The 11,357-nt window shown below is 42.1% G+C and overlaps 2 protein-coding genes across 2 annotated transcripts; one reads left to right on the top strand and one right to left on the bottom strand.

The window, feature by feature from the left end:
* Nucleotides 1-781: 781 nt before the first annotated feature.
* Nucleotides 782-5,435, top strand: LOC121295869 (MIF4G domain-containing protein B). The gene is made up of 6 exons (XM_041220985.1): nucleotides 782-866; nucleotides 2,226-2,370; nucleotides 2,734-2,843; nucleotides 2,936-3,091; nucleotides 3,470-3,562; nucleotides 3,820-5,435. The coding sequence occupies exons 2-6, from the start codon at nucleotides 2,289-2,291 to the stop codon at nucleotides 4,045-4,047; spliced, it is 669 nt and encodes a 222-aa protein (XP_041076919.1). The 5' UTR covers nucleotides 782-866; nucleotides 2,226-2,288; the 3' UTR covers nucleotides 4,048-5,435.
* A 1,385-nt stretch (nucleotides 5,436-6,820) lies between these two features.
* On the bottom strand, nucleotides 6,821-11,357 carry LOC121295868 (28S ribosomal protein S7, mitochondrial-like). The gene is made up of 5 exons (XM_041220984.1): nucleotides 11,284-11,357; nucleotides 10,550-10,741; nucleotides 10,251-10,314; nucleotides 8,707-8,874; nucleotides 6,821-7,994 (listed from the first exon to the last, which is right to left on the bottom strand). Exons 1-5 carry the CDS (start codon nucleotides 11,325-11,327, stop codon nucleotides 7,773-7,775), a joined length of 690 nt encoding a protein of 229 aa, XP_041076918.1. The 5' UTR covers nucleotides 11,328-11,357; the 3' UTR covers nucleotides 6,821-7,772.

Genomic DNA, 11,357 nt, shown 5'->3' on the forward strand with positions numbered 1-11,357 from the left:
TGGGGGCCACTGTTTAGATTTGTTTCCACTAAAGGATGCAACCTTTTGCAGAACGTTGCTGTGTTACAATGTCTCAATGTACTGCATTACTGCTCTGTGTAACTGTAACCGGCTGTATTTTGAAAAGGATGAAAAACATTAAATATTTTACTTCTGACTTCTCTATGTCGATGACTTTCTGTCAGAAAGAGGGAGGGGAGGGGAGCACAGCACTTTACACTGCAGGATGACTTGCCTGTTACCCACCAGAGTCACCTGCAGCTCTTGCGGTCTCCTGGGTATTTACAGTTCACCCAGTTAACCCAGTAATAGCATGTGTGTGTAGAGGTAATGTAGCTGCATCTCTAGGCTTTGCGTGAAGATGAACATGTGCACAGAACGTGAATTGGGCTGTTTTTATTTGGGGATGGCACGATGAACACACACACGGGTTGTTAAGCTGTTTGTTTAATAATTAGTGACTAAAAAAAAATATCATTTTTTCTATGATTTTTTATTTCTTTTTTTTAATTTTAAATAGCTAAAAAAATTGGGTCGATCATAAATTTGTTTCCATTGCTTTTATGGGAGGGGGGTCATCCTCATATGAGGTCGTCATGAATTTGAGTCTTCCATGTCCCAATATAAAGACGAGAAGAGAGTTTTTTTTGCCCCCTAAATTCGTCGTCCATGAAGGAGTTAATGAACGGACCTTGCAAACAGCGATGCTCAGAAGCTGCAGTGCGCGATTCGAACAGTAGGAGGCGATGCTGTGCAGCTGACGGACCCCGGACATTTAAACGAGAACACGAGGAAGTGACCCAGCAAAGCGAGGAGGAAGAGTCTCGTATGTAAACAGTTTCTTCACCTTGAGCTGAGATTATAAAGTAAGCGACACGCCTTTTTTTTTATTTTCTTTATTTTAAAGGTTTTGGGTTTCATTGTTATTTTTTTTTATGGGCTGGCGTGGTTGTTTGTTTTCTAAATAATTCAGTTTAGTTTACAGTTTGTGTGCATCGTGTCATTGTGTGTTAGTTTTTAATGGATTTCTAAATGCTAGGTTCGGTTTTACTCCGGTTGCATTTGCAAAAACACAAATGCGCGGGAATGCTAATCGATTGCTCACTGGCACTGGATCGGCTGAGTCTGCTTCTGTAGTTTGAGAGGGAGGTGAAATACTCCGCTACCCCATTCAATAATAATGCGATTACTGTAAATACTGCACAAACCTTTTTTACTTTTCTCAAATAAAACGTGAAAATCAAATCAAAGGCGTAAGGCTTAGTTGAATTAACCACATTATGAATTGCTACAGCAAAGTTGCGGGCAGTAGGGCACTCTGCAGACATTGTAAAATAATAATAATAATAATAATAATAATAATAATAATAACATAAATCAGAACGTGCTATATTGTTTGTGTAGCTAAATATTATTAACGCAGGTTAGGTGTTCTTGTCATTCTGCAAATGTGCAGACCTAAAAGCATTACTACACGAATTATTAAAATTAAAAGATAACTAAAAAAAACAAAAAACTGCTTTTTAGAATAAAAAACTAAATGCAAATTGGAACGCATGCGCAGACAGGCTGTTAGTTATATGTACGGCAGTTTTGTCAAGCCAACGCCTGGATCAGTGCAGGCTACCTCTGGAGCTGAAGAAAACTTTTAGGAACACTATAATTATGATATAATAAACTTTTTTGTATCGCATTATACATATATGGGGAAAAAATGTTTCTTTTTCAAAGCACATTCACCATCTCACTGCAATGCACACCAGGGGGGAGTCAAAGCCACAACCTTTTGATTTTTTTAAAAAATCAAGATTTATTACTGTAAATTATTTTTAATGGCATGCATTCATGCTTTTGAATGAAAACATGTGAACGCTGCATTGAATGTTGGATTTGTATACCCAGCATTGGTGATAATGTAATCTCATCGTGATATCCTGGTAATCCTCTGTAATACCCCTATGAAAGGCTTCCTGTTTGACCTGGGGAGTGACAGGGTTGGTGCAGTTGATGACAGTGCAGTTCCCAGACCTGTTTCCCAGCAGAGTGAAATATTTTTGCCATGATGTGAATGCCACCCTTAGTGTGTGTGTGTGTGTGTGTGTGTGTGTGTGTGTGTGTGTGCGCGCGCACACAGGTTTTTGCAAAGAAAGCTGCACTTGCACAAGCAAATAAATGCATAACTAAACAAACAAATCTTTTATAATTTTTGTTCTTTTGTTTTTCAGGTGGTTCCAGTTTACGGTGCTATTACCCTCCCTGCAGGAGGAGAGTGCGTGTGTGTGTAAACCATGGAGAATTCAAACAAGGAGGAGTACAAGATCCAGTCCTTTGATGCGGAAACACAGCAGCTGCTAAAAACGGCGCTGAAAGGTCAGCTTGGTCAGACTGCTTTTCAGTTCAGTGTTGCCGTATGTGTGTACCTGCATTCTCTCATATTCGAAACCTGTGTGTCTAGACCAGGAGTCTCCCAGCCCAGTCCTGGAGAGCTGCAGGGGCTTCTGGTTTTCTTATCGTTGGCTGATCCCTGTGTGTTTTGGTACTGATCGCTGGCTGATCGCTGGCTGATCCCGGTGTGCTTTGGTGCTGATCGCTGGCTGATCCCGGTGTGTTTTGGTGCTGATCGCTGGCTGATCCCGGTGTGTTTTGGTACTGATCACTGGCTGATCCCGGTGTGTTTTGGTACTGATCGATGGCTGATCCCGGTGTGTTTTGGTACCGATCCCTCCTCTGTAGAGCCAGGTGCGGTGGACCTGGAGAAGGTGGCCACAGTGATTGTGGATCAGTCGCTGAAGGACCAGGTGTTCAGTAAAGAAGCCGGTCGGATCTGCTTCACCATCGTTCAGGTAATGCCTCCAGACCCTCTCCTTGCCGTCTCTGTTCCTGGGAGCCGAGGCACAGAGCTGTAACGCTTGTTGTTTCCCGGCTCCCCTCGCAGGCAGAGACCAAGCAGAGCGGCTCCAACATGTTCCGGAGGAGCCTCCTGAACCGGCTGCAGCAGGAGTTCAAGAACCGGGAGGAGACTCGGAGCAGGTCCTTGCAGGAGTGGGTCTGCTACGTCACCTTCATCTGCAATGTCTTCGACTACCTCAAGGTGTCGCTGCCGTTACCCCACTTCAGACAGCTTATTTCAGCTTCTCTGCTTATTTTGCACATAAAAAATGTTTTCCCGAAATTTCAAGCAGCCTAACTGAACTTGCTAAACAAGACAGCTGGGTTTGTGAGACCTTAACAGCTATGCATTCGCTGCACACATCCTTGCAAGTACAGTACTCAAATTACTAACAAGAGGATCCATTTAAGTGTGCTTTTATTTTTGTAACTTAAATTTTACTTTTACAATTTGTATATGTAAAACCTGTACCGTTGTAATGTAAAATGAAATGATTCCATTTGAAAAGGTAGCCTGCAGTGTGACAGCACAGAACAGAACCCCAGAGGGGGTGACAGCCGTGTTGTTATTGGGTTCCAGGTGAACAACATGCCCATGGTGGCGCTGGTCCACCCTGTGTATGATTGTCTCTTCAGACTGGGCCAGGCGGACTCGCTGCAGAACGAGGAGGAGGTGAGGAGGAGGAGGAGGAGGAGGGTCTCAGTTTTGCTTTGAACAATTCAAAATGCTTAATGCTTTGAAAATGTTTCACCCTTATGACATATGTAAGATGCAAATGCACGATGACCTTATATGGGGATGTCATTTTTTTCCCCCATTAATAAAGCAATAGAAAAAACATATATTTATATGTAATTGTGTCCAAAACTACTTCAAATGTTTGCTTTTTTCCAGCTTTTTTCAATGTTTCATGCATGGTTGTGTTGCAGGTGGACTGCCTGGTGCTACAGCTGCACCGGATCGGGGACCAGCTGGAGAAGATGGACGTGCAGCGTATGGACGACCTGTTCTTCTTGCTGCGGGATGGCTTCCTGCTGCAGGAGGGGCTCAGCTCGCTGGCACGCCTCCTGCTGCTGGAGATCCTGGAGTTCAGGGCGGGGGGCTGGCGGCTCAGTGACACGGGACAGAAATACTACTACAGTGAGCTCGTGGACTGAGGAGGGACAGGAGCAGGGCAGGGGTTAGAGATGGCAGATATCACAGTGGGGCAAGGGTCGGGGAAAGAGATCTTAGCAGAGAGCAGACCAGCTAGATACAACTACAATCCACTACAGTGAAGCACGCACACATTTTGGCGAATGCCTATTGGCTTCTAGTTGCACCTAAGTGCAGTATCAGGTGTGTAAAGGAGTTGGTTTTTGGCCACTAAATGAAGTTCCAAGATGTTAAAATACTGCTCAGTAATGTAATCATTCAGCAAGATTCAGTGGCTCTCATCCTTAAACTTAGTTCACAGCTGCAGGTATACTGTCAGCTTGAACAGATACAACATGAAGTGTATGCTTTTCAGATATGTAAAGTGTGCACACTTCTCTAGATTACACAGTCTTAGATTTTTCAAACCAGCCCCAACAGGATTGACTCCTGACGCCTCTAACCCTACAGAAAACCCCAGAGTGCATCACTGTGACTGCTGAGCACCAGCTGAGTCAAACCAAACAGATCACTTTAGTTGTGCTGCAGGCTTCACTGTGCGTGCATGGGTCCAGCAGATCTTTAATCACAGGTTTGCCTTCCTTTTTTGATGGGTGGGGGGTTGTTTAGTTTCGTAACAGCCCCGGTTGCAGTTTGACAGGTCTGTCCATGCCCCGTGCAGTGATGGTCTCACGTCATGGTTGCTTTACACATGCTGACAGAAGGGGGTGCTGTTTCCACATCACATTCTCTGTTCATGTACCTGTTTTGGGATGTGATTGGTTGCAATACACAGATCTAGGAGTAGGCTAATCTGGATTTTTTTTTTTTCTTTTTATAACTTTTCTACACTGTTTTTGATACAGAAGTTGATTCATTAAGCCAGGGCTGAACCACTTTCTGGTGCTGAAAAAAAAAAAAAAAACATAATGTAATGTAAAGAATTCTTGTTGATTGGAGTTGGAAGAAATGTTGTTACCATGTTGTTTCCATTATCAACTTCACACCCAGGTCGTGCTAATCCAGGATCAGGGCGAGGGTCAGTTCCTGCTTTTCAGTTCCATTTTAAAATCAATTTCCAGTTCCTTTTAAATCATTCCTAGAACATTACTGAGCAAAACTGCACGAAATGAAAGCTGGTTTTACTACCATTGCTCTCTCTTTCTATTTCTTGCCTTTAAAAGACATTGCCTCAGCAAAGGCCATTGCCCAGGATGAAAACTGTAAACGGTAAACTGTAGCTGCCAATCGCTTGATTGTGTGCATCGCCTTTAAGAACGCAGTGTTCAGGGTTTGGGAAAACAGAGGGGCAAAATTCACCTTTCTTTTTGTCATTAAGGATTTTGAGATGTTTTCTCATGCATGAGATTAAATAGGTCACAAGGTATGAAATACATATATATATATATATATGTGTGTGTGTATATATAAATACATTTTTTATATATATACAATTTATTTATATATACTATACACACACACACACACACTGAGCATCAAAATAAACTAATCCCTTATATTTGAGCATCAAAAGAAACTTATCACTTATATTTATATAAAATTCACTAAATGGGATCGAAAAATGACAAACTCTGTTTTAGAGCAGGTGCAGTGACTTTTTATTGTGCTGATGAAGTTATGGAGCGACCGGGGGATACTGTGAAAGTCACAGGCTAGTAGCGTGTGGCCAGTGTTGGAAGCAATACAAGCAGTACATCTGCGACACTTTCTGTGCACCAGGTTTCATTCAACAGCTGAACTCACTCCATATCCAGTGTCCAATCAACTGTCTCACTAATCAGGTGATTAAGTGCATGTGCTTCAGTCACAGTCACTCAAGCGTGTCATGATCAAGGATGAATGATCGAGTGATTAAAAAGAACATTTCAAAAATAAATGTGTTGTAAGTGATGTTTCTTTTGATGCTCAGTATATATTAGCCTAACCGTGCTGCCTGGTCATTGAACTAAATACTGAATTGTGTGTGTTTAGGACTCCCGAAGCTGGCAGACACAGTTTTTTTTTGTCTTGCAGTGTGGTGTGCATTTGAGGGATAACCAAAGCTTTGAAAGCAATTATCTTACCTTTTTCAATAGTATGAACATTATCTGGGGCCCATCCCCTTCCTGAAAAACATTCTCCGTTGTTTTTTTACTTTAATTTGAACTCTGCTCTGGGTTGGACTGTAGCTCAACCATCCAAGTGAGTTTGAACTAAAGCAAAGAAATGTATCAGGTGCCAGCAAGCTGTAGCAATGTTGATCTCTAGTGCTGTGGTTAAACTACCTGCTTGTTCTCAGTTCATTCAATACAGGAACACCAACCAATGAGAGTGATGCTTCTGCTAATAAAAGGGAAGCCGTGGGTTTCAGAACTTTGGTTATCACTCCTGTAGCATCCTAATGTCTTCTGTGCTAATGCAAGTTAAAGAGCATCTGGTATGCTGTGTCCAGTATGAGGGGTCAATCTGCATAGGCTAATAGGTTCCAGGGTTCATAGTTCATATTGAATAAAGGGGAAGCAATAAGATTGCTAATATTAATAATTGATTTGCTTTCATAAGAACATAAACAGTAAATGTTTTTTTTTTTTTTTTTCTGTTCCAAGACTGAATTTAGGCTGTAGAAATGGGGTGGAGGATTTGATGCATTGAGGATTTTTTATTTGATGCATATGAAAATAAAATGGTTCAAATTTGGTGCTTCTGTTGGTTTGAACTTACTTGAAAAGACTCTTTCATAAGTGCAGTATGTTTGTTAACATGCATCACAAATAAGAACAAAACAACATGTTGTGTAGAACTTAATCTTTAATAATTAAGGTATATATAATTAAAAAAAAACACTTTTACAGCATGTGAAATTGCTACCTTATGTTTGCATTGCTGTCTGCATTCCCCACTGGTGCAGTGCAGGACTGTATAAACTGACCCACATTCACTTAAGGAAACAAAAGTCCCTTTGAGAATCTGAGCATTCCCCAAGCCAAGAACATGCTTCTTTCTGCCCTGGGAGGGAATTATGAAGGGGCTGTTCAATCCAGGACTGGAAATTAATTGAATAGATTCCAACTACTGAATGATTATTTTTGTGAGACAACAAAGTAGTTTTAATAGAGAGAGTTGCCAAGTGGTGGAACTAAAGTGGGCATTATATTCTTACCCACTTAGAAAAGAGGCTCAGCAAACCTACTATCTGGAGCGCTTTGTTTTGGTTCAGTTCTTTTCACTCAAATTGACTGCAATTAAACCCCTGGTCCAGATCAGGTAATTAACAAGAACAAAACACACTATATGCTTCATGCATGGTAAAGACAGCAGTAAACTTTGTTTTCTTCAAAGAAATATTCCAATCTGAATTGCACTGTAACCTCTGCACTTCAGCCATACACTTCACTGTAACCTCTGCAGGTGTGCAATAACACAGCTCCACCACAGGGCGCTTACTTGTTTGCACTTGGAAGACACAGTGCAAACAGAAATAAACACCTGCTAACTGCTCCAGACAGAAAAGGCGCTAGGGCTGACCTACAGAACCAGCAGCCGCCAAACAGACAAAGAGCAGTAAAAATCAAAAAAGGTTGCGTTGGTGACATCTCTCTAAGACACAATGGAAACATCCACCTGATCCGCTGCGGGAAGTCAAAAGTCAAACTGACGGCAGATTCCAGATCTGATGAAGGCGTGACAGTTTGTTACAGTTCCTCTCCTTTAAGGTAAGCACTGTTCCCGTCTGATTGTTCTGGAGGCTCTACCACCAGCGGTAGTGTGCGAAGGCCCTGTTGGCCTCTGCCATCTTGTGCAAGTCGTGCTTCCTCTTGATCACGTTGCCCTCGTTGATGAAGGCTGCCAGCAGCTCCTGGGACAGCTTCTCGTACATGTGGGTGCGGCGATGCTTATTGTCCCGGCACTCCGTGATCAACCATTTCATTGCCAGGAAGCGTCGCCTGCTGTCAGTCAGCGGTGTGGGAACCTGTAACCGAACAGAACTCTGCATCAAAACCAGCTCCTGCAGCGTGCAGATTCACTCCGCTACAGTACGAATATGGCTTTGAAATAACTTGGTATTACAGACACTGCAAATTAGAGCTGTCCTGGAAATACTTGACAACCCTCAATTTCAGACTCAAGCATATCTAATATTAGCAATGTATTTTGGAACATGTATAACACATGGTGCATAAACTTTAATCCACAAACATTTCAGTTTTCCCAAAAATATTATTTGGTTGTTAACCCTTTAAGGTACAAGGCACATATGTCTCCCACAAATAGAAATGACCCCAACTTTCTTATTTTTGCAATGAGATGCACTAAACAGGGTTTAAAATGTCCTGACAGGCTGGATCTGGATCCACATGGTCAGTTTCCTCCTTGTGATACGAGTCGCTCTCAAATGTACTTTATGAAGAAACAGTCTGAATAACGAGCGCTCAATTCCTTATTACCTTAAGGAGGTTAAAATGAAGCAAGTAAAGGTTATCTAAAGAACACTTAAATGTGGATTATCAAGCTTTCCCAGGACACCCCTCAAATATACTATGCAGGTCAGTGCTGCTGCAGCAGGCTTTAGTCAAATGGACAGAAATGAAAACTCCTTCAAGACTGAATTTCCGTTAAGGAAAGGTTAAGCAAGCCACTGGACAGACAGGCATCCTCTAATTGCAACTTCAGGATCCGCCTACCTGGTAGTATTTGCCTCCTTTCTGAATGCTGATCAGACCGATTACAGGCTTGCAGTTCTGCAGAGCCTGGTGGAAGATAGTGTATGGGTTACACTCAATCGCCTCCTTCTCTGTTGCTGGGGCTTTGTGATACTTCTCCACCTGCTTCCTCTTCATGCTTTCAAATGTCTAGGTGAATAAAAAAACAACATTTGGAAAGTGAATGATGTCAATGACTGTGGCAGTTGATGAAGATAACATAAGAAAGTTTAAAAACGAGGAGGCCATTCAGACCATCTTACTCATTTGGTTGTTAGTAGCTTATTGATCCCAAAATCTCATCAAGCAGCTTCTTGAAGGATCCCAGGGTGTCCGCTTCAACAACATTACTGGGGAGTTGATTTCAGTGCCTCCTATTTTCTGTTCTGAATGCCCCTTTGTTTAATCTCCATTTGTGACCCCTGGTCCTTGTTTCTTTTTTCAGGTCAGAAAAGCCAGCTGGGTCAACATTGTCAATACCATTTAGGATTTTAAATGCTTGAATCAGATCACTGCTTAGTCTTCTTTGTTCAAGACTGAACAGATTAAATTCTTTAAGCCTGTCTGCATATGACATGCCTTTTAAACCCGGAATAATTCTGGTCGCTCTACTTTGCACTCTTTCTAGAGCAGCGGTATCCATTTTGTAGCAAGGTGACCAGAACTGAACACAATATTCTAGATGAGGTCTTACTAATGCTGACTGTACAGTTTTAACATTACTTCCCTTGGTCTGAATTCAACATTTTTCACCAAGTATCCAAGCATTTTGTTGGTCTTTTTATAGCTTCCCTACATTGTCTAGATAAAGACAAACGCCTACGTCTTTTTCATAGATTCCTTCTTCAATTACTGTATCTTCCATATGTTTATAATGCACATTTGTATAGCCTGCGTGCAGTACCTTACACTTTTCTCTATTAAATGTCATTTGCCATGTGCCTGCCCAGTTCTGAATGCTGTCTAGATCATTTTGAATGACCTTTACTGCTGCAAGTGCTTGCCACTCCTTTTTTTGTGTCATCTGTAAATTTAACAAGTTTGCTTAGTATACCAGAATCTAAATCATTAATGTAGATTAGGAATAGCAGAGGACCCAATACTGATCCCTGTGGTACTCCACTGGTCACCTCGCTCCATTTTGAGGTTTCTCCTCTGATCAGTACTTTCTACATGTTAACCACTCTAATCCAAGTGCATGCATTTCCTTGAATCCCTACTGCGTTCAGTTTGAGAATTAATCGTTTATGCGGGACTCTGTCAAAAGCTTTCTGGAAATCTAAATAAACCATGTTTAGTTGTACATGTAGCAGTCATACTGGGATATGCAAGAGAGTGCAACAGCAGGTGACAACAGTAGACTGCAGTTCTATACGTGTGTGAACCTCAAAGTACTGTGCATCCCAGTGGAGTAATGATGTTTCAGATCAAACAGTCCCATCAAGGTTAAAGGAATGCACTGTCCTGCAGTGGCTATCACTAAGTAACTGCCTGCCCTCCTCCCCCAGTGGGAAGAACAGGTTTACCTGTGTGATAATGGATTTGGCCAGCACTTTATCCCCATCTTGCATCATCATATTAACGAATTTACTGTGGGCAGAAAAGAAATTGTGACTTGGAAACAAAACATATAAAACACACATCGACCCCAAGGGGTGCACTGCTATGAATGGGTTCCTCCGTAATAATGAACCCAGTCAGTTCTCAAGCCACAGTAACTGGTTACAAAGCAGGGAGCACTGGAATCAAACCCACTAAATACATTTTTTTAAAAAAACCCTACATTAATTAATATATTTAAGGTATAGGGGTGAATGTTCCGCACCTGACTGTGGGGTCGCTGAATATCGAGCTGGTGAGACCCGGCGGGGCCGCCTTAATGGGTCGCACGGCTTTCAGCTCCTGTGCCGCCTTCTGCTCGTCCGTGAGCTCCGCGACGGGGATGCGATACACCTCCTTAGCGGGCTCGGGTTCCAGGTAATAGGGGTTGTACCTGGTCCACCTCACCGGCAGAACCCTAGAACACAATCACTCGCACAGTCCGGTAACGAGATCTCCTAAATCCACTGCATTGCACACTCGATCACAAAGCCCACATACACAGCAGGGTGGTGATAAGACTCCCGTTGCGTAGCAGTTTGCTCCACTGCCGGTTTTACCTCGAGTAGACATCCCCGAGCTTGTTACCTATATATCAAGCTCGTAGTAAAACCTGGAGTAGGTAATACCGCTATGCAACAGGAGTCGTATTCCCATCCCTGATATATTACTTAACTCAATACATCTCCACTGTTGATAACTAAAGTGTTGTTTTTAAGCGTCTTTGTTTTTTAATACATGACCTTACCGTGTATGTGGGTGCGTAGAGTCAACACACAACACATTTTAAAAGCAACAGTGCCACCCAATAAACATCATCCCAGTCGCTTTTAATACGGCTACTTATTAGGCAGATATTATATATATATATATTATATCTATTATATATATATTATATATATAGGACTATAATTTATTATATATATATATAAGTCACAGAATAATATTGATCTTCGTTACCCAGGACTCCAGGGTCTCAAGAACTTCACCATGGAGACAGCCATGTTGCATTCGCTCTGAGGACCCAAGCGGGT

Source organism: Polyodon spathula, chromosome 20, assembly GCF_017654505.1.
Source record: "Polyodon spathula isolate WHYD16114869_AA chromosome 20, ASM1765450v1, whole genome shotgun sequence".
NCBI classification, from domain to species: domain Eukaryota; kingdom Metazoa; phylum Chordata; class Actinopteri; order Acipenseriformes; family Polyodontidae; genus Polyodon; species Polyodon spathula.

What these genes read in the sequence shown, in the direction of transcription:
- LOC121295869 (XM_041220985.1), top strand. Translation starts at nt 2,289, where the DNA reads ATGGAGAATTCAAACAAGGAGGAGTACAAGATCCAGTCCTTTGATGCG. An exon ending in TCTGCTTCACCATCGTTCAG is followed by an intron (nt 2,844 to 2,935) that starts GTAATGCCTCCA and finishes CTCCCCTCGCAG; the next exon opens with GCAGAGACCAAGCAGAGCGG. An exon ending in CGCTGCAGAACGAGGAGGAG is followed by an intron (nt 3,563 to 3,819) that starts GTGAGGAGGAGG and finishes GTTGTGTTGCAG; the next exon opens with GTGGACTGCCTGGTGCTACA.
- LOC121295868 (XM_041220984.1), bottom strand. Translation starts at nt 11,327, where the DNA reads ATGGCTGTCTCCATGGTGAAGTTCTTGAGACCCTGGAGTCCTGG. An exon ending in TTCAGCGACCCCACAGTCAG is followed by an intron (nt 10,315 to 10,549) that starts GTGCGGAACATT and finishes TTCTGCCCACAG; the next exon opens with TAAATTCGTTAATATGATGA. An exon ending in CCAAATCCATTATCACACAG is followed by an intron (nt 8,875 to 10,250) that starts GTAAACCTGTTC and finishes TTATTCACCTAG; the next exon opens with ACATTTGAAAGCATGAAGAG.